The 19,697-nt window shown below is 49.1% G+C and overlaps 1 protein-coding gene across 1 annotated transcript in view; it reads left to right on the plus strand.

Moving 5' to 3' along the window:
• Positions 1-14,485, plus strand: part of LOC119184566 (monocarboxylate transporter 12) — a 249,508-nt gene extending 235,023 nt beyond the window's left edge. Inside the window, exon 6 of the mRNA XM_075888709.1 lies at positions 14,092-14,485. Within this exon, the coding sequence (XP_075744824.1) occupies positions 14,092-14,132 (41 nt within the window). The 3' untranslated portion in view covers positions 14,133-14,485. The remainder of the gene's footprint in view (positions 1-14,091) is intronic.
• Positions 14,486-19,697: the final 5,212 nt, after the last annotated feature.

A 19,697-nucleotide genomic window follows, 5' to 3' on the forward strand; every position in this document is an offset into this window, starting at 1 on the left:
CCTGTAGGCTGCCACAAACCATAGTGCGAATGCGCGTGTGCGCCCGACGAAGAAGATGAGGCTCGCTGGCTGCTCGAGCTCGGAGCCAGACTGGCCAGTGCTGCAACCGCTCTTGCAAATATATTTTTCGAATATATTCGCAATACTTTGTCTCGTTACTCACGTAACATATTTGGTGGAGGTGGAACGATCCCCGTCCTCACCACGCAGCTCCGCAGTGGCCGCATCCTCCAGCTTCCCGCCATGGCTTCCAGTGACAACGCGTCCGCTTCATCATCTGCGGCTTCTCCGACAACCTTTGTCGCCGTCCAAACACCACGTGATCCCGGGACATTTTCTGCGCAACCTGGCCTCGACGTCGACAAATGGCTTCGCCTTTATGAACGGGTCAGTCAAACTCACCGTTGGGACCCTACCATGATGCTCGCTAATGTTCTCTTCTACTTGGACGGAACCCCGCGTGTCTGGTACGAGACAAATGAGTCCGAACTCACCAGCTGGGACACGTTCAAGGAGAAGCTACGTGACATCTTTGGGGACCCGACCGGTCGCCACGCAGCTGCACGACAGGAGCTGGCTACCCGTGTCCAGTCGCCAACTGAATCGTATGTGTCATACATCCAAGAAGTTCTCGCTCTTTGCCGAAAAGTGGACGAGGCGATGTCTGAGGCTGAAAAGGTTGGACACGTTTTGAAGGGGATCGCGGACGACGCCTTCAATTTGCTGGTGTACACTAACGTCTCGACCATCGACCGTGTAATTCAAGAATGCCGCCGTTTCGAAACAGCAAAAAGCCGTCGGGTGCGCCCTCCTTTTTCTCGGTTGCCAAACACGGCGGCTACGTCCACCTGCTCCGATTCTACCGTCACACCGCCCTTTGAGCAGAGTGTAACGCGTATCGTTCGACGGGAACTTGAAGCAGCAAGTCCAGCGCCGCTTCAGCCCACTTCTTTCGAACATACGATACCGACAACCCCCGCGATCTCCGTTATTCAGGCGGTCGTACGACAAGAATTCGCCAACCGCGGGTTCCCTGATGCTTGCCCCATCTCTTGCCCCTCCTCCAGACCAATTCCCATTAATGCACCTCGACGTGACCCATTTGTTGCTCCACGATCTCGCAACCCGGCGGAATGGCGAACTCCTGACGACAAACCGATCTGCTTCCGGTGCCACCGCGTTGGACATGTCTCCCGCTACTGCCGTGCCTCCTGGACGCCGCCACATAGGAGCCAGTTTTTCGCACCTTATAGCCCATATGAAGATCTTCGCCGGTATTCGTCCAGCCGTACCGCCCCTGCTTTCGACACGTCTAACAGCCGCCTTCCTGCTCGTTCTCCGTCCCCTCAACGCCGTCGTTCCCCGTCGCCCCAGCCACGCCGCCATCACTCGCCGCCTAACTTTTCATCGTACCCGACGGAAAACTAGACAGTGCAGCCCCTGGAGGTAGTGCTGCATCATCCCTGTCTGAACCAAACCCTCCATTGACGCTTCATACGAACAAAAATCTTGTCGATGTACACGTGGACGGTATTTCTCTGTCGGCACTAGTCGATACTGGCGCACATGTGTCCATAATCAGCGTTCATCTTTGTCGCCGCTTAAGAAAAGTACTCACGCCCCCTGCTACCGAAGCTGTACGTGTGGCCGATGGCGGCACTGTTCCTGTCATTGGCATGTGTACGGCTCGCATACGCATCGCCGACCGTTACATCCCTGTTCTATTCACGGTGCTCCAGAACTGTCCTCATGACCTCATCTTAGGGATGGACTTCCTGTCGACCCATTCTGCTCTGATCGACTGTTCCGCTGGTACTCTTTGCTTAGACCTTCCTCTTCAGCCGGATATTCACCCTGAACCTCAACACGGCCTTTCTGCCACAGACTTCCTCCGCTTACCGCCTAAAGCCCTCACATTCACCGAATTCGCCACGACCTCACCCGTATTGGATGGGAATTACATCGTCACGCCGATTCCTGATGTCCTACTGGCACGTGACGTCACCGTCCCTCACTGCATCGTAACTGTAGCCTCCAACCGGACCCATCTACCCGTCATAAATTTCGGCTTCACAAAGCAAGTCCTCCCTGAAGGCATCCTAATTGCCACGTTGCGGTCCTTAGCCGATGATCACGTCACCACTTTCGCAGCCGACGCATGCCCCAATTTTCCTTGTCGCCCACTCGATGCCACATGCCTCGACATGTCAATACGTCCCATGATCGACCCTGACCTTCCCCCAGCGCAATCAGCCGCTCTCGCACGCCTTCTAGCTTCCTACCGTGACATCTTCGACCTTGACGACCGCCCACTCGGCCAAACTTCTCTTGTAAAGCACCGCATCAACACCGGTGATGCTGCTCCCATTCACCGTCGACCGTATCGCGTGTCCGCGTCGGAGCGCCAGATTATTCAAGCTGAAGTGAATAAGATGTTAACTAAAGGCATTATTGAGCCCTCATCAAGCCCATGGGCGTCACCCGTCGTCCTGGTTAAAAAGAAGGACAACACATGGCGTTTTTGCATCGATTACCGGCATCTAAATCGAATCACCAAAAAGGACGTGTATCCTTTACCACGTATTGATGACGCCCTCGATTGTCTCCACGGCGCACGCTACTTTTCATCCATCGACCTTCGTTCTGGTTATTGGCAGATTGCCGTAGACGAGAAAGACCAAGAAAAGACCGCCTTCATCACTCCAGATGGCCTATACCAATTCAAGGTTATGCCCTTCGGCCTATGCAATGCCCCCGCCACGTTCGAACGTATGATGGACTCTCTGCTACACGGGTTCAAATGGTCAACATGCCTGTGTTACCTAGACGACGTCCTCGTATTTGCACCTACGTTTGAGACCCACCTTGAGCGTCTGTCGGCCATTCTCGACGTCTTCCGCAAAGCTGGCCTCCAGTTGAACTCCTCGAAGTGTCACTTCGGCCGCCGACAGATTACCGTGCTGGGCCACCTTGTCGATGCTTCTGGTGTGAGACCGGACCCTGAGAAAATTCGTGCCGTCACGAATTTCCCAGTACCCCAATCCGCCAAAGATGTCCGGAGCTTTGTGGGACTTTGCTCCTACTTTAGGCGGTTCGTGAAAGATTTTGCGGCAATCGCCCAACCACTTACCGATCTTTTGAAGAAAGGCGTTCCATTTTCGTGGGGGTCCACTCAAGCTGCCGCTTTCTCTCACCTCATAACACTTTTGACGACGCCCCCTATCCTCGCCCACTTTGACCCATCTGCCCGAACTGAGGTCCGAACTGATGCCAGTGGTCACGGTATCGGAGCCGTTCTCGCCCAATGCCAACAGGGACACGACCGCGTTATCGCGTATGCTAGCCGCCTCCTTACACCTGCAGAGCGTAACTATTCGATCACAGAGCGAGAATGCCTTGCTCTTGTCTGGGCGGTCTCAAAATTCCGTCCATATTTATATGGCACTCACTTTTCCGTCGTCACCGACCACCACGCGCTCTGCTGGCTTTCATCCTTAAGAGATCCTACAGGTCGACTTGGTCGCTGGGCTCTGCGACTGCAAGAATACACCTTTTCTGTGATATACAAGTCTGGACGCCTGCACCAGGACGCCGATTGCCTTTCTCGCTATCCAGTTGACCCATCGGCCACCATACCTGACAACGACGCCTGCGTGTGCTCCGTTTCTCAACTGAACCACATAGCCGACGAGCAACGCCGTGATGCAGCCCTACGAGCTATCATTGAGCGCCTCGACTCCTCCCCATCGAACCGATCCTATCGCTCGTTCGTACTCCAGAATGGCACATTATACCGGCATAACTTCCATCCAGACGGCCCATCTCTGCTGCTTGCCATACCCAAACACCTCCGCTTGGCTGTACTCCACGAACTTCATGACGTTCCTACTGCCGGTCACCTGGGTGTGTCCCGCACATACGACCGGATTCGCCGTCGCTTCTATTGGCCAGGTCTGGCACGGTCCGTCAGAAGATACGTCGCGGCGTGTGAGGAATGTCAGCGCCGCAAAACACCATCGACGCTTCCGGCTGGGCGCCTTCAACCACTCGATATTTCTACTGAACCTTTCTTTCGCGTCGGCTTGGACTTACTCGGCCCTTTTCCTCTGTCTTCTGCTGGCAACAGGTGGATAGCTGTGGCCACAGACTACGCCACACGCTACGCAATCACACGCGCCCTTCCAACAAGTTGCGCCACTGACGTCGCCGATTTTCTTCTACACGACGTGATCTTGCAACATGGTGCTCCACGCCAGCTGCTCACGGACCGAGGCCGCACATTTCTATCGAAAGTCATAGCGGACATTCTACGCTCTTGTGCAACACGCCACAAGCTCACTACGTCGTACCATCCGCAAACAAATGGCCTCACAGAACGCCTGAACCGAACCCTAACTGACATGCTTGCAAAGTACGTTTCCTCAGATCACTCTGACTGGGACATCGCTTTACCATACGTGACATTTGCCTACAATTCTTCGCGCCACGACACGGCTGGTTACTCCCCTTTTTTCTTGCTGTTCGGCCGCGAACCCACATTACCCCTCGATACGACGATTCCGTTACCAGCAGCTCCAACTTCACAATATGCTCTGGACGCCATCAGCCGGGCCGCCCACGCACGCGAAACCGCTCGTGCTCGCCTTCTGACCTCCCAAGCAAACCAACGGCGTCGGTACGACCAACGACACCGCGATGTGCACTTTTCGCCCGGTTCGTTGGTTCTGCTGTGGTCTCCGACCAGGCACGTTGGCCTGTCTGACAAGCTGCTCTCTCGGTACACAGGGCCCTACAGAGTGCTTCGTGAGGTGACTCCCGTCACTTATGAAATCACTCCTGCTGCCTCGCCGTCTTCATCCACCCCTAGGGCCAGCGACATCGTACACGTCGCACGCCTGAAGCAGTACCACTCGCCCAATGATCTTGACATCTAGATGCGCCGAGACGGCGCCTTTGCCGACGGGGGTTATGCTACCTGTAGGCTGCCACAAACCATAGTGCGAATGCGCGTGTGCGCCCGACGAAGAAGATGAGGCTCGCTGGCTGCTCGAGCTCGGAGCCAGACTGGCCAGTGCTGCAACCGCTCTTGCAAATATATTTTTCGAATATATTCGCAATACTTTGTCTCGTTACTCACGTAACAATATATATATATATATATATATATATATATATATATATATATATATATATATATATATATATATATATATATATATATATATATATATACATACATACATACATACACAAGTCCCCTTCTGCATGTGCTAGACAGCGGGAGGAGGGTCACCAGGTAGTGATTGGGGCGGCTAGCTTGCCATTCCTCAGAAAAAAGAATTTGGTATGCCAGCGACGAAGGAAGTTTTCCTCGCCGCTGGCCTCGAGTTCGCCGGATAGGTGGGCCCATAGCAACCGCCGGATACGCGAGACTACCGGAAACGCGCTCCGCACAGGCTTTCTACGCGCCTCCGCTAGCGATCTCCTTTGCCAAATAGCTAGCATGGTGAAGATCTCTTGCAGCGGCGAGCACAGCATCGGCCGTGGAAAAGCTGCTCATCGTTGGGACGCGCCGTCTTTTATACATCACGCATCGAACTTTCTAGCCTTATCACTGGTGGCCGCGCAAGCTCTGAAATAAGCTTCACTGTTCGCGTCTTGCGCGTAATCTTAACAACGATCTACAACAATTGTGAGGCTTCTGGAACACTGAGGCGCAGTCTGCGCCGATCATTGCTGACAGTCTTCGAGGGCGTAAACCGAATACAGCAAAACTGAAACAAGACAGGCCCGTGGCCGGATCGTGCCGCAACCGGCCTTCCATTTCGCCTGTACTAGGGCTCAATACCGTAAACGTTAACATTCGATCACGTGTGACGCGTACCCGTATATACTGGGCTGAACACGGAACCTAAACTTCACTGTTATAAAGACTGAATAATGCTGGGAAAACGTTCTGAACAACGGAGAATTTTATATGTACCAGTATATAAACAGCACAGTAACTAGCTGCATGTATGCACTCTCATCAAAGTTTAACTCTGACGTTCCCATTTTGCATGCATACATTTTGCTAAACACACTAGCGCAGCGAGCAAGCGAAAACCGAAACTGGAATTGAAATCGGCTGCAAGCTGCCGGACAACTTGCGTAGTAACACAAATGTCCGGAGGCCCCGCCTCCGTAGCCTTCGCTGTTCGCTCCAATGTCAAGAAAAGCTGTCGCCGAGTATAGAAGAGCGTTCGTACCAGTCTGGCCGTGGCTTTCTCTTGCGTGTGCACAAGCCGGCTGTAGTCACTCGTCACAACGTCACGCCCTCTGGTCCCTGACAGGATCCAGCAAAAAGCGCGTTCACTGTGTCACAGCACAAACCAAACACATTCGGAGATCTGGATCAGTTATAACTGGACGAACTACGATGTACGACATGGAGGAACAAAAATATAGGAGAGCCCATGACGTCAAATTCGTGAAGCCACCACATCGCAAACACCCGCACTACTTCCTAGCGGAAAAGCAGATAAACATTTCGCGATTTACGACGAGCAGCCACCGCAGCGGCCTTCGAAGCGGCGCCGGCTGAGTGCTAGGTGTTCTCTTGTGGCAGCGAGTCAATGCACGAGTGCTGCTTCTTTTGCGTGTTTTAGGAGAGCTCTGCGATGCCCATTTATAATGTATATTCGGTGCGCATGGCGTGCACCGCCGAATGTACCTGGTGGCACTTTTCATGTATGTTCGCTTCACTGTTGATCAATATTGCATTGTATTTGCATGCGGAGCTCTCTGCTGTACGCTCTGTTGGCACTTACTCATTGCGTCAACTGGGTTAGAACACACGCGAACTTTCCTTTTTAGTGTTGTAGGCATCGTGTCGCGTTTGTAGAAGCTGTGTCGTTCATACGAAAGGAGAATAAACTTTTCTTGTTATCGGACTAAATGTGTACGTATTGTACGGTGTGCGCTCGCTGCGTGTTCGTTGTGTGCGCGCGCACTGGAATTACACACTTAGCGCGCACGATCGCATATACAATACAGTGGTGCCTTCTTATCGACGTGAAGGACGTCAAGTACTAGGCTGGCGTTGCACGGAATAGGTACGAAGCAAGCTCTCAAAATTCTCCATTGCCACACTGACACTATATACGAGCAAAGAACTGCTAATCGGCCCGTAGATCGGGAAATCTGGCTAAGAAAAAAGAAGGCCTTACGGTGAGCAGAACACGTAAGTCGCTGCCGCGTGAGTTCTAATGCGATGATGCAGGGGCTGAATGATTTCGATTACGCCACGTACCGGTGCTTTCTGTGCAGTTACACAAAAACACTCCGCAAAGTATTTCAGCACGCCGCGCTCGGGCCTGCCACGCACGGACAGTCTGGGAAAGGTGTGCTCGCAACATTTTACTGCATGCAAATCATACAATACGCGTTATGTTTACGGCGGGGCTTTAAGTCCGCGCAGAAGCGAAACAGCGCTGAGAGCACGCCACAGAGCGTCTGCTGTTTTGTTTGCCTCATACCGGTTTGTTTGCCCCATAAATTTGACGTCGCTTCCGCCACACTTCTCGCAATGCATTGGGATACGATAGGGCCTCTCCTCAGTTTTTCCTTCCTTCGTGGCAGCGAGTTTACGAAGGCGAGCGTCTTCCTCTTGCTGGCGTACGAGACGATGGCGTGTCCACATTGTCCCACAACCACCCTACAAAAGCACGTGACTTACGCCACAGTTTTCGCCCTGCAGCTCGCATTGCGAGGGCCTCTCCTTAGCTTTCCTTCCTCCATGGAGGAAGGAAAAAACTTATCTACCTCCGTGGGTTTAGCAAGCAGCGCAAGTGCAACCGGATTTGAAAAGGTTCTGGTTTGTAATCTTCGCCAATCTCTTTCTTGAGATCTGTCTAGCTGTTTGTGTGGTGGCGGATATTCTTCTCGTTGTTGCTTATAATGTGCCAATATGTCATGATACAAGACCAGTCTGTCTCTGTCGTCTTGTATCGCATATTCATTATTGTCATCACCTCCATCGTCCCCATCGCCTTCACCGGAGTCGTCCCCCCTTCTGTGGTGGGTGCGGGGGGCCGGGCCGTCGCTATCCGAGTCGTGGTGGGTTAGTTCTCGCACGGTTCGGTTGGCCTTCTCGTTGAGGTTTTGAGGGATGGTTGTGTCTTCGATGTTTAACTCCCCCATGTGCGTCGGGATCCACTTGAGGTATTTGGGTACAATTTTGCCGTTCCGGAAGTCTTCTGCTCTGCGGTTCAGGATTTTGGCTGCTTCGGTGGAGACCCATCCCTTTGTGAAATGCCTAATGGCTAGTCACTGATTATTAATCTGTCGTGTTTTCGACCATTGACTACGGCCAGTGCAATGGCCATTTCTTCCACTGCCTCCGACGATCTGGTCCTTACGGAGCCCGCGGTCAAGGTCTTCCCTTTTGTGTCTATGACCGCCATTGCGAAGGAGCCATGTACAACCCTATTACTGATATCTTTATTTCGGGAAGACCGGGTGGCGTCTACAAAAAGCACACCCTCCCACATGCCGTGGTTTTTAAGGATCATTTTCGTGTGGCTTTTTCGTCTCTCAACGTTGTGTGCAGGGTGCATATTTTTTGGGATGTTTTCCGTAATTATCGCGGACCATACATCCGGGTGAATCTACGCCTTGGGAGCTTTCATTCCGCGGTAATTAATGGAGATCTTTTCCATGATTTCTCTACCCGCCATGGTTCCAGACAATCGTTCGAGTTGCGCTATCCTTTGTGCTTCAGCGATCTCGTCCAGCGCGTGATGTACTCCAAGTTGCAGCAGCCTTTCGTTCTTTGTGTATTGCGGTAGACCCAGTGCAGCTCTGTACGATTTTCTAATCAGCGCTTCGACTTTGTCTTTCTCGGCTTTGTTCCAGTGGACGAACGCCGCTACGTACGCGACATGACTGATCGCGAAGGCCTGGACGAGTCGTAGAACGTTTCTTTCTTTAATGCCCCTTCTTTTATTGAATACTCTTGGTATTAGCCGAGTTGCGCAATTCGTTTTAGAATGGCTGCGTGCTCGACCATGTCGAAGGCCCTCCTTAGATCTAGCCCGATTATTGCCCTCATGCCTCGTCCAATGGCGTCTATGATTTGCTCCTTTAGTTGTATCAAGGCATCTTGTGTGGAGAGCCCTCTTCTGAAGTCGATCATGTTGCTGCGGTATACATTGTTAGACTCAAGGTAGCCGTTAACCCTGTTCAGGCAAGCATGCTCCATTACTTTACCGACGCAAGAAGTCAGGGAGATGGGCCGCATGTTCTGGATTTCTAGGGGTTTATCCGGCTTAGGAATGAGGATCACGTCGGATTTCTTTCATTCTTCGGGTATCTTCCCGTTTCTCCAGCACTCGTTGATGAAGTCTGTCAAACGACTTGTTGCCTGGTCGTCCAGGTTCCGGAGCATCTTGCTGGACACTTTGTCGGGACCTGGAGCTGACTTGGTCTTGATAAGCTGCAGGACTGCCCTGACTTCTTGCTGTGAAAAGTCGCTGTCAAGATCTTCGTTGGGAGAACCCGAGTATTCCTGGTGTTCGACTGCCGGGGGTCTGCCGAGGTAGAGCTTGACGATTTCATCACCCATCTGATGGATGTTCCCTTTACACCTGTGTCTTAACTTGGTCATTTCCGCTTTCACCGCCGTTTTGGTGGCCGACGGGTCCAGCAGGTGCTTGAGCATTTTCCATGTCTTGCCTGTGTTTATGTTGCCGTCCATGGCATCGCACACTTTTGTTTATTTATTTATTCATACTGTCAGCCCAAGGGCCAAGATAGGAGTTGGGGTTTACATATCTGGCATGTACAAGAACATAGGTGGAAACAAGTTTCACACTGTACGCTCAAGACGCACACTATATGGGAATAACAAAACAAAAACGCAAAACTATATCAGAATACATCCCGCATAGGTCACGGATAAAAGAAACATGTTCGAATACATCTCGTACACTTGCCCAAAAAGAGAAAAAAGATTTGAAGTGATATAGTACATATTGAACATACTGATATAGTACATTGAACATGTTCAACCAACAAGGAACAAACAATTTGGTTAAAAATATTCTGACAAAGCCTTTTCGAACCTTTGTAAATCGCAATGTTCGACTATGTATTGAGGTAATTGATTACAGTCATCGATGCTCCGAACCAAAAAACGGATACTTGAATAAATCTGTTCTGTAGCTAAGTGGTGTGATATGTTTCGAGTGTTTTGTTCTGGATGTGGTAAATGGATGTAGTGCGATATGTTCCCTTAGGTGAACCTTGTAGTCCCCATTGAGTATGTGAACAAAGAATATCAGTCGATTATGTTGCATTTTTCGTTTCACCGTCATTAAGTCTCTAAGCTCACTAATAGACTGAGTTCTGGAATAGGAGTTGAAGATGAACCGTAAGGCTTTGTTTTGCATACGCTCACATTTTAGTGCATTTGTTTTGGTGTATGGTTCCCATAGATGACTTGCATATATCGTCCCATTCTTGATAGCATAGCTGGGTACAGTGTGTTTCGATGTGCTTGTTTAGCTCGGCGAGCTTTCTCCTTAAATTTCGATTGTGTTTTTGCCTATGCAGCCGTTTCTGAATAGATTTTTTGGCTTCGACAAGGTGTGCAAGCCTGCTGTCCATCCGCATTGAGAAGGTTCTGCCGCACTCATCTTCCTCTTCTCGTCGAGCCAACCAGTCATCCCCCTCCATTTCGGTTGTGGCTTTTCCTACGTCTCGTAGAAGTTCCCTGCTTCATTCTTCTATGTTTTCGATGGGTCCCTGTTCTTTCTCGTTTCTGCTTTTGCGGAATTTGTCCAAATCTACGCGCCTGATTGTCCATTTGCAATTCCTGGTAGGAGGATTGCCTAGGGCGATACTGAGAATCCTGTGATCACTTCCCAGGTCTTCAAAGGTGTTTTCCCACGTGATTCGCCCGGCGTTCTTGCAGAGGGTTAGGTCCGGTGTGGTGTACCTGTGAGGACCTACACCGATTCTGGTGTGCGCTGGCTTATTCAGACTGGTTAGTTCGGCCTTTTCGATGAGGTCGGCAAGGTTTTTTCCTGTCTTCTACGAGTGCCCATATCCCCAATGCGTGTGTGGAGCGTTAAAATCTCCTTCAATAACAAGTCGGTTATCGCCTGCGATGTTCATTGTTTCGTTAATTAGTTCTTCGAAATTATGCTTTAGGCCCTTTTTAGACGGGCTACTGTATACGTTTAGGACAAAAGTGCTGCTCACCTTTTTGCTGCGTGGCATGACTTCTATAAGAATGTGGTTGATATCCGTGACTTGCTTCGTAATGTGTGGGATAGCAACTAGCCCCTTCTTCACTAGTGTGGTCACGACTATGTCTCTCCTCTTTCCTTCTGTGCGTTGTTTGTGGGTGGCATACCCGGCAATTTTGGCGTGGCCGAATGTCTCCTGCAAAATGATCACGTCAGGTTTTTTTTCTTTTTGTGGTGATTTTGATTAGTTGCGCCATCGATGCTTTTTATTAGAAAAGCCACGGCAGTTCCCCTGCCAGATGACGAGTTTTCTCATTTTGGTGCCCGCCATGTCTAAGAAATTTTCTTCTCTAGCTCTTCGAGCTGCTTGACGTATTTTAGTGCCAGCGCCTTACTCTCCGCCTCACTGTCGCTAAGTCGCACGACCAGCATCTCGAAAATTTTCTCCATTTTGTCCGACAGTTTGTTTATCATGTCCTCGAGGACGTCTGTTTTTTTCGTGCTAGAACGGGGTCTCTTGGCCTCTTTTTCTGAGTCATTTTGCTCTTTAATTCCTTAATCTTCGTCAGCGGGATTTTTCACTTGGCGCCTGGTTGCTGTGTTTCCACTGCTACCATTTCTACCTCTTCATTCTCTCTCTCCCCTGTTTTGGTCGCTGGCGTGGAGAAGGCCGCGATGGCGGTCGACGGAGGCGACGTCTGTATCTGCATTTTCATGAGCATTTCATTAAGTGTTTGCTGTAGTTCATCAATTTTTTTAGCTGATTCACTGTTTTGCTTTTTTGCTTTTTCTACCTCCTGTCTGAGTAGCTTGTTTTCCGTTCTGTATTCCTCTACGTGTTTCTCTGTGTCTCTGTAATTATCCCTAGCGTTACCATTATTGCCGGACCTTGCTGAATCGCGATTGGCCACAACGTCTGACCAGCCCACCTTGTCTGGCGTCTTCTATTCTCTTTGCTTCTTCGTTGTCGCTTCGGGCGTCTTTCCCCTCGCGGTGGATTTCCTCCCGCTCTTGGTCCTGGGTCTGCTTCTGGACCTTGACCTCAAGCGACGTAGTCCCCAGGCTCCCAGCCTAGACTTGGATCTGGATCTGGACCTTGATGTGGGTTGACGGGCTGGTTGTGTGTTGCTGCTTCCCCAGGTGTCCTGGTATGGTGAGTCGGCTTCCCGCTGGAGTTCTTCCTCGTTGCTCCTCGCAGCACACCTTCGTTGCTTTACGACGTATGCGTCTTAAATTTAGCCCTGCAAGTCCGGTCTGCCGTGGGGTGTGCGTCTCCGCAGAGCTTGCACTTGGGAGTGCATTCATGGTCTTTGGTAGGATTTTTGGCACCACAAGCCGGGCACAACTTGTCTGCCGGTCTTGAGCACACATCGGGCCTGTGCCCGAGCCTCCCGCACTCTTTACAAAAGTCTATTTGTTTCCGGTAGAGGGAAACTTTCATCATGATGCTGTTGAAGTACGCCCACATGGGGACCCTGTTGCCTTCGTACAGTAGTATCACGGTGGTCGTGCTCCCCAATCTCTTGGCGTTCGCCAATGAAGGGTTCCTCGCGTTCACCAGTGCATGCATGAGCTTATCATATGTGTACTTCAGGAGAATGTTGTGGATTATCCCCTTGGCCATGTGTTCTGGTGCCGAGACGTACGCGTTGGTCTCGTACTTCCTCCCGTTGATTTTTAAATCCTTGATTTTGACAAATTTCGTCGCCGTCTTCTCATCCGGTGAGCTGATCACCAGGATATTTTGTGTAGGGCTGGGGCAGATTGTGAAGATTTCGTCGCTGCCCACCCCTGCTTCTTGCCGTATCGCTTCGTCAAGGCTAGCTCTGCACGTGTGTCTAATGCTCAGCCCGTCTCTTGGTCTGACGATTATCTTGATGTCATCTGCAGGTAGCCTTGGCATTTTGCTTGCTTGTAAAATCTTGCTCACGATGCTCTTCCCACCTCTGCGCATCGAACTTCTCGAGCGGGTGCCTTTCTGTGCTGTCTCTTCGCCAAAGCTCACACGGCCCTTCCTTTTATACGTGACTTCGATCCAGCCCTCCGCGTCGCCATCAGCGTCTCGTCTCGTTGGATCGCTATCATCCTCTCTGGTATTATTACTTGGAGTTTCCCCCACTTCTGCATCATCTACGTCCATTTCGGAGGTGCGTCCGATCCCTTGGCTTACAACTCGGCACCGTTGATCACCCTTCCCGAGACTGGCGTCGGCCTTGTCTGTGTAGGCTTAGCTGGGCACACTTGTAACTCGGGTGGTTTTTCACATCGAAAAAGCTTCAAAAAGAGTCTATCACCTAGGTTTTTGGAGTCAAAGCGTTCGAATGGACCCGCTCTATCCGTTGGTGGTCAATTGCCAGGTATTTGACTTGATAAAACTGCGGAACCCATTCATAAAAGGCAGAGCCTACGTGAAGCGCATCCGCAGCGTTGCGTTGCCTGACAACGTCCCAAAGGGTCGACTCCACCAGTGAAATTCTACCGATTCCCAAACAGATGGTACGAAAAAAAGACGACAGGAATGGATTAAAGCTGTGCGCCAAAAAAAGTAAGTGAACAGTTTTTTTTATAAAAATTAGCACGCTCACAATGCATTCAACATAACGGGTGTGAATTCCTCCACCACCGTTCCTTCCTTTAATCTATCGAGTTACTGGGAGGTGCACGTCCCCATCTTAAAAGTATAAATTACTATAATACTTTGAACTGCCGTCTTTAGAGCACTGTTTAAAAGTTGTGAAGAAATAAGTTTATGCGGCTACTATTATTTGATATTGTTAGGGACGTAGCAGTTGAAGCCGTGTACACATGTGATGTGTGGTGACTGGTGATATGTGGTTATATACTTTTTATATCCACGCAGCGCCGACGGAAGTGTGTGGTTGCCAAAAGCTTGGACAATGATTTGTAGCAGACATTTCGTGGAAAACTGCAAAAATGACTCAAGTCTGCACCTGTCATATGTGCCGACAGTGTTTCCAGCGGCTTACAAGAAACGGGCACCACACGCGGAAACGACGCAGATGTATGATAGGCAGTGAAGCACATAACAATCTATGCATTTTAAAGCATTTTCTGAGGACTCTTGATTCCTGATTTCAAGCTCAGCGAGAATTCGTTCCACGTGTGCGCAATTATCAAGTAAAGCGGAAATAAAAGGGTTTTGAAGGCTTTTTTTTTTTTTTAAAGTTTTTCTGAAAGCTGGGCTCTCATCATGATGGTACGCACGCTGTTCCTGAACTCGAAGTACCCGCGATGAGAATGGTGATAATGCAACGAAGGACACGCGAGATAGATGTCAATTTTTGTTGTGGGTCAGAAAGAAGCCCCAAATAGACCATTTATTTTTGAAGTGCTGTGTATATACCACACGATAATTTGGATGGGTGCTAGTAAATTGAGGTATCCCAATTAATAGCACTCACAGCGCAAGATCCGCTTAACCTAAAGCACGAGAAGCGGCCTTGCCCATGCATCCAGTAACAAACATAGTGCATAGTACACACAGGAAACCAAATAAAATAGGTATATAATTATGAACGTACAGAAAGTTGTTCTCACCTCTAACTCCACGTCGTAAACAGCGTCGTCTTTCACTTGTGAAACGCACTTCACTCTGACGAGGACGGCGTCGTCTGCTACAACTTGCTTCGAATCGGCTACATGGCTGAGCAGACGCTGCCCTTTTACCAAATCGCTGCCACGAAAAAAAAATCCTCAATTGCTGCGATCCTATAAACCACGCGCGACGCGAAACTCTCAAAAACACGTGCAGAACGCGTGCAGCGTGCGAGCAAAGCAACGCGTTTTCAAGGCAGGTTGAAGGGAACAGCAGAGAAGTCAACACTCGAGTAACCAGTTTTCACCCCACATTGACTGACGCGCCCTAGAGTTACTCTATATGCTACCTTTAGGTATAGAGGTAGCATATAGAGTAACTCTAACACGCCCGGCACTGCAGCGCCTCCTTCGGCGTGGGTCTCCCCTAGGCGTCGAATAGCCAACGGGGCGAGTATCGATGGTGTTGTTTACCAAAACACTGCCACGACATGAAAACTTTTCGACAGTGTCGATGATCCTTCAACGGCGATCTGTACAGTAACAGAGGAGGTGTTGATAGGGCTTGTGTTTTAATTGATCATTTGCTCGTTGTATGCGAAAAGATGTCAGTCATGTTCCCAGGTACAGGAACGCTGTCAAACGGTTTTATGATTATGATTTCAAGAGACTGTTCATACTGTCTGTAATGCCCCGCCGCGGTGGTCTAGTGGCTAAGGTACTCGGCTGCTGACCCGCAGGTCGCGGGTTCAAATCCCGGCTGCGGCGGCTGCATTTCTGATGGAGGCGGAAATGTCGAGGCCCGTGTGCTCAGATTTGGGTGCACGTTAAAGAACCCCAGGTGGTCAAAATTTCCGGAGCCCTCCACTACGGCGTCTCTCATAATCATATGGTGGTTTTGGGACGTTAAACCCCACAAATCAATCAATCAATACTGTCTGTAATGACGATTTAGCGGTTTAGTATTAACTCCCCGCACGTTCGGCCTTCAAGTGCGTGCGAGGCCATAGAGCAAGAAAAAGCGAAAACTTTCGGGGGTTCTTTGACAGACAGATCTTCTCTTCGCGCTATATTATTACAAGACACGTATGTACGCGAGCCCCTTTGAATACATGTTTTAACTTGACAGCCTTTTTGAAGGTTTCCTATCGCATCGGCTTCACGCTTTCGTGAAGACGAAGTGAGCACGCAGCTTGCGCATTGAGCCAAATTTTTTTTTCTACGATTCTTGCGTACTGCAGTCAATCACAGTGAATTTTTATGCTCATGAGACACGCATGTGGAAAAATCAGTCTTGATAGCTGCCGATAACACGCGGTAAGATTACCCGTTGGTGGCCACGAGCTTGACTCAACTGTTTTTGCACGCACGCCCTCAACAACACGCAGCGTCGTCTGCTTCAAGCTTGGGGGAGGAAGGGGCGCACGCCAACGTGCACCTCTCTGCACCTCCTTTTGAGCAAGTGCAGGCCAGCAAAGAACTCGTGCTGCACTACGCTTGTACCGCAACAGAACAAGAAAGCCAGTGCAGAGTTCGCGCGCGTGCGGCACGAGCAAATTGAAAAGGAAGGTGCTGCACCCGTTGAACTAGTGCCGCCGGTGCAGCCAAATCGAAGAGACCTAACCATATAAGTGTTCTGTGACCTAACGCTCCGAGCAGGCAGCGCTCCTACAGTGGCTAGAATTCTAGCCATTGTTGCACTGCGTCTTTTTTGTAGCCGGCTTGGAGTTAATATATACAGATTCTAGAGGCAAAGCTCCCCATAGGCCATGCTATATTAACTCTATGGGGTCGTGCATTAAAACCTATAAGCAATCGGGTGCCACCGTGATGCAATGACACTCCACTCTCATAGAGAAACATACTTACATAAACAGTGGACACTCCCGTAGGGCCCCTCGACCCAGCTATTGCGATGCTTTCGGCGCCACGAGTGGTTGGTCAGACCCGATAATGTCTTCTGCATAAATAAAACAAAAACATTTTTTTATTTCCGACCCTGGGATTCAAACACGTACCGTCATGCTCTGAAAACGAGCGTTTTTAACACCAGGTTACACAACCATGCTTCCACGAAAGGAAAACATGTATACCACATCTAAACCACATGAATGTGCCTCTTTGTGCAAAAACAATGCAGAAACGCAACACTTTCTAGTCATGCTTTACTGTTTTCTGTTACAAGGCAATAAATATCCTCAGCGGGACACGATGTAGAGCGGGTGCGAAAAATTTCACAAGTTAATAAAATTTCTTCTTTGCAAAAAATTGATGCCAGACTTAGGCATTCTATGTTCTCCTCAGGAGGCTACTAAAGGGGCCCTGCGACACTTTTGGCAACGCCTTAGTTAGCACCAGAACACGTGTAGCGATAATTACTGAGACGAATGCAACAAAAATTGTGCAAATTGGTGCATGGAAAGTGAAGTTGAGTCCTCAAATTTCAGAACTCGAGCAGACGACGACAAGAAACGTTCTCCTTCGCATTTCACTCGCCTGCTGACGTCAAAGACCGCTTCTTATCACACCACGCGTTTCATAAAAACATTCCGGAAATGTCACCTCATTGCGGCCTTTACACAATACCTGGCTACAGCTCTTTTTGACGGCGTCGTTGGCATTGTTACTACGAAGTACGTGCGTCGGGTAGCACTGTGCAAGATACGCACATACGCTTTGGACGGGGTCACTTCTCGACTTGCATGGGACTCGCTTGCTGGATTCCGTGCCGACCGGTTGTGCCCTCGCGATCTCCGGCGTCAGCGTAGCTCTGGCCAACTGGGCTCGCCCTACGTCATCTCCTGGCGCCGACCTCCGACGACAGTGTAGCTCTGACCGACTGCACTTGCTCTACGCCATCTCCTGACGTCGACAAGAGCTCTCGCAAGTGGTGCCCCGTCCTCGGACTCCTGCGACCGTGTTTCCATCTTTCCTATCTCTTCTATCCCCTCGATTTGTCATCGCTCTCCCTGGCTTTCCTCATCTCTCTTTCTCACTCTCTACACCTTTATTCCTATCCTTTTAATCCCTCCTCACCCCCATCCCTTGGGAGCTACTGCTGAGGTGTCGCACCCTGATGCAGACAGTTGCGGGGCTCACTTTTCTTTTCTTTTCCTTCTTCTAAACATAAACACTCCCCCCCCCCCCTCTCTCGACTTGCATGCAGACGCATTCTACGGCGACGCCAGCGCCCACCGCCTGTCGCATTTTCGGCTCGCTAAAAACGCGGCATGCGTTCGCACCAAGGAGGATTAAAATGCTCCTTGGTTACCACTTATACGGTTGCTGGCGTATCGTAGTCTCGATCGCAGGCTATAAGTGTCGAGTTCGTTGTTCTGAAAATACATAATATAGAAACAAGAATAATTTTTTTCTGAAGAAGTAACAAAAAATGTTTTTGCTGTTTTTAGCATTCACACGTATGGCCTAGCTACCCCAATGTGAACATTGGACGCCATTCCTCAATTCAAGCCAACCAAAAGCGAACAGTGTTTGTCGTCACGTCGCATGACACGACGCCGCTTCCCATAACAAAAATAGCCGATGTGTGTCACTACAGTCTGAAATCAAGGTAGTGTTTACCATGAAATAAAATTGGGTGATTCCACGAGAGATCGACACGGGTCCAAAAGTTGATATTTCAAAGTTCATTGAGTATTTTATATTTCGTGCACCTCTCACCAGGTAGCCCGAAAGTCAACTTCGTTTTATGATTAATGGCATAACTTACGAGAAAAAAATATCAAACTTCACCAACACGGAGGCACCAATTTCGTCACCTGTCATTTTCGAAAATTGCAGATGCTATAAAAAACAAATCTTTTTGTTTCAAGGAAAATATTTTTTACCGGAAATGCATGTCTAATGAAGAATGAATTCATACGGTTTCAAGTTTGTAGACCTTAAGAAAATAGCTTTTAAAAATGTCTAATTTTGCGACAGTTTAAAATAGGTTACGTATTCCCCCTTTTTTTTTTCTCTGAAAGTAATGCAAGGAGCGTTTTCAAACTTGACACATTTTAAGGATATAGTGTGTTCATTAGTACATAATTTATTGCTGCCATAGGGCAAATATAAACTTTTATATATTGCCTCAAAGTTCTCATATAGGCAAAAGTGTATTCCACTGAAATTTGAATAATAAAAAAGCCCCATCTTTGATTTTTCTTAAAATCTCGTAAATAGACAACCGAAGGCCATCATACAGTAATATAGAAAAACATGTCGCATTATTTTGTTTTTAGCGACAATATTCGTGGTACAAATCAGAGCTTTTCGAGAATGCACTGATAAGTTGAGAAATCTAGAAATCGGAACAGAAAAGCGGCAATAAGCTTCGAACGCGAGTAAACGTGACCGCATTTGGGGAAGAAAGGCTGTTTTAGCAGATGGGAGTAACTATTTTGAACATGATATTCTACAGTATCTGAATTCACTCTTATACGTAGAGCCCTGAGACTTCTAATATGTGGTGCTTCTCCATTACTGGCACACAGATGGAGCTGCTGTGACGGCCATGTGTTCGCAACACGTTGGGTAAGAGAATTGAATGTTGAAATAGGTAATAAAAGATTCGTAACAAATTTTTATCATTTGGGGCACGAAGACTGCATCATTAGACTGAAGAACACGCTTTAGGGCAAGTTGTCATCCGTCGTCTGCTCTACAAATGAATTGCTGTGCGCCGCATCTCGGAGGCAATGCTTTACATCATATGGTTCAAAGTAGGGACAAAGATTACGCCTCCCGCAATTTTATCGACAAAAAACATTGTGAAATTCATTTTAACGTACTATACTTCAGTTTTGATTTGCACTGTGGATCCACAGTGCGATCTCTCGTGGAATCACCCAATTATAACAGGGTCGATTTCGGCGTTGCCATGTGCACAGCGATATCGGCTCCTTCCAC

Source organism: Rhipicephalus microplus, chromosome 3 (genome assembly GCF_043290135.1).
Source record: "Rhipicephalus microplus isolate Deutch F79 chromosome 3, USDA_Rmic, whole genome shotgun sequence".
Lineage (NCBI taxonomy): Eukaryota > Metazoa > Arthropoda > Arachnida > Ixodida > Ixodidae > Rhipicephalus > Rhipicephalus microplus.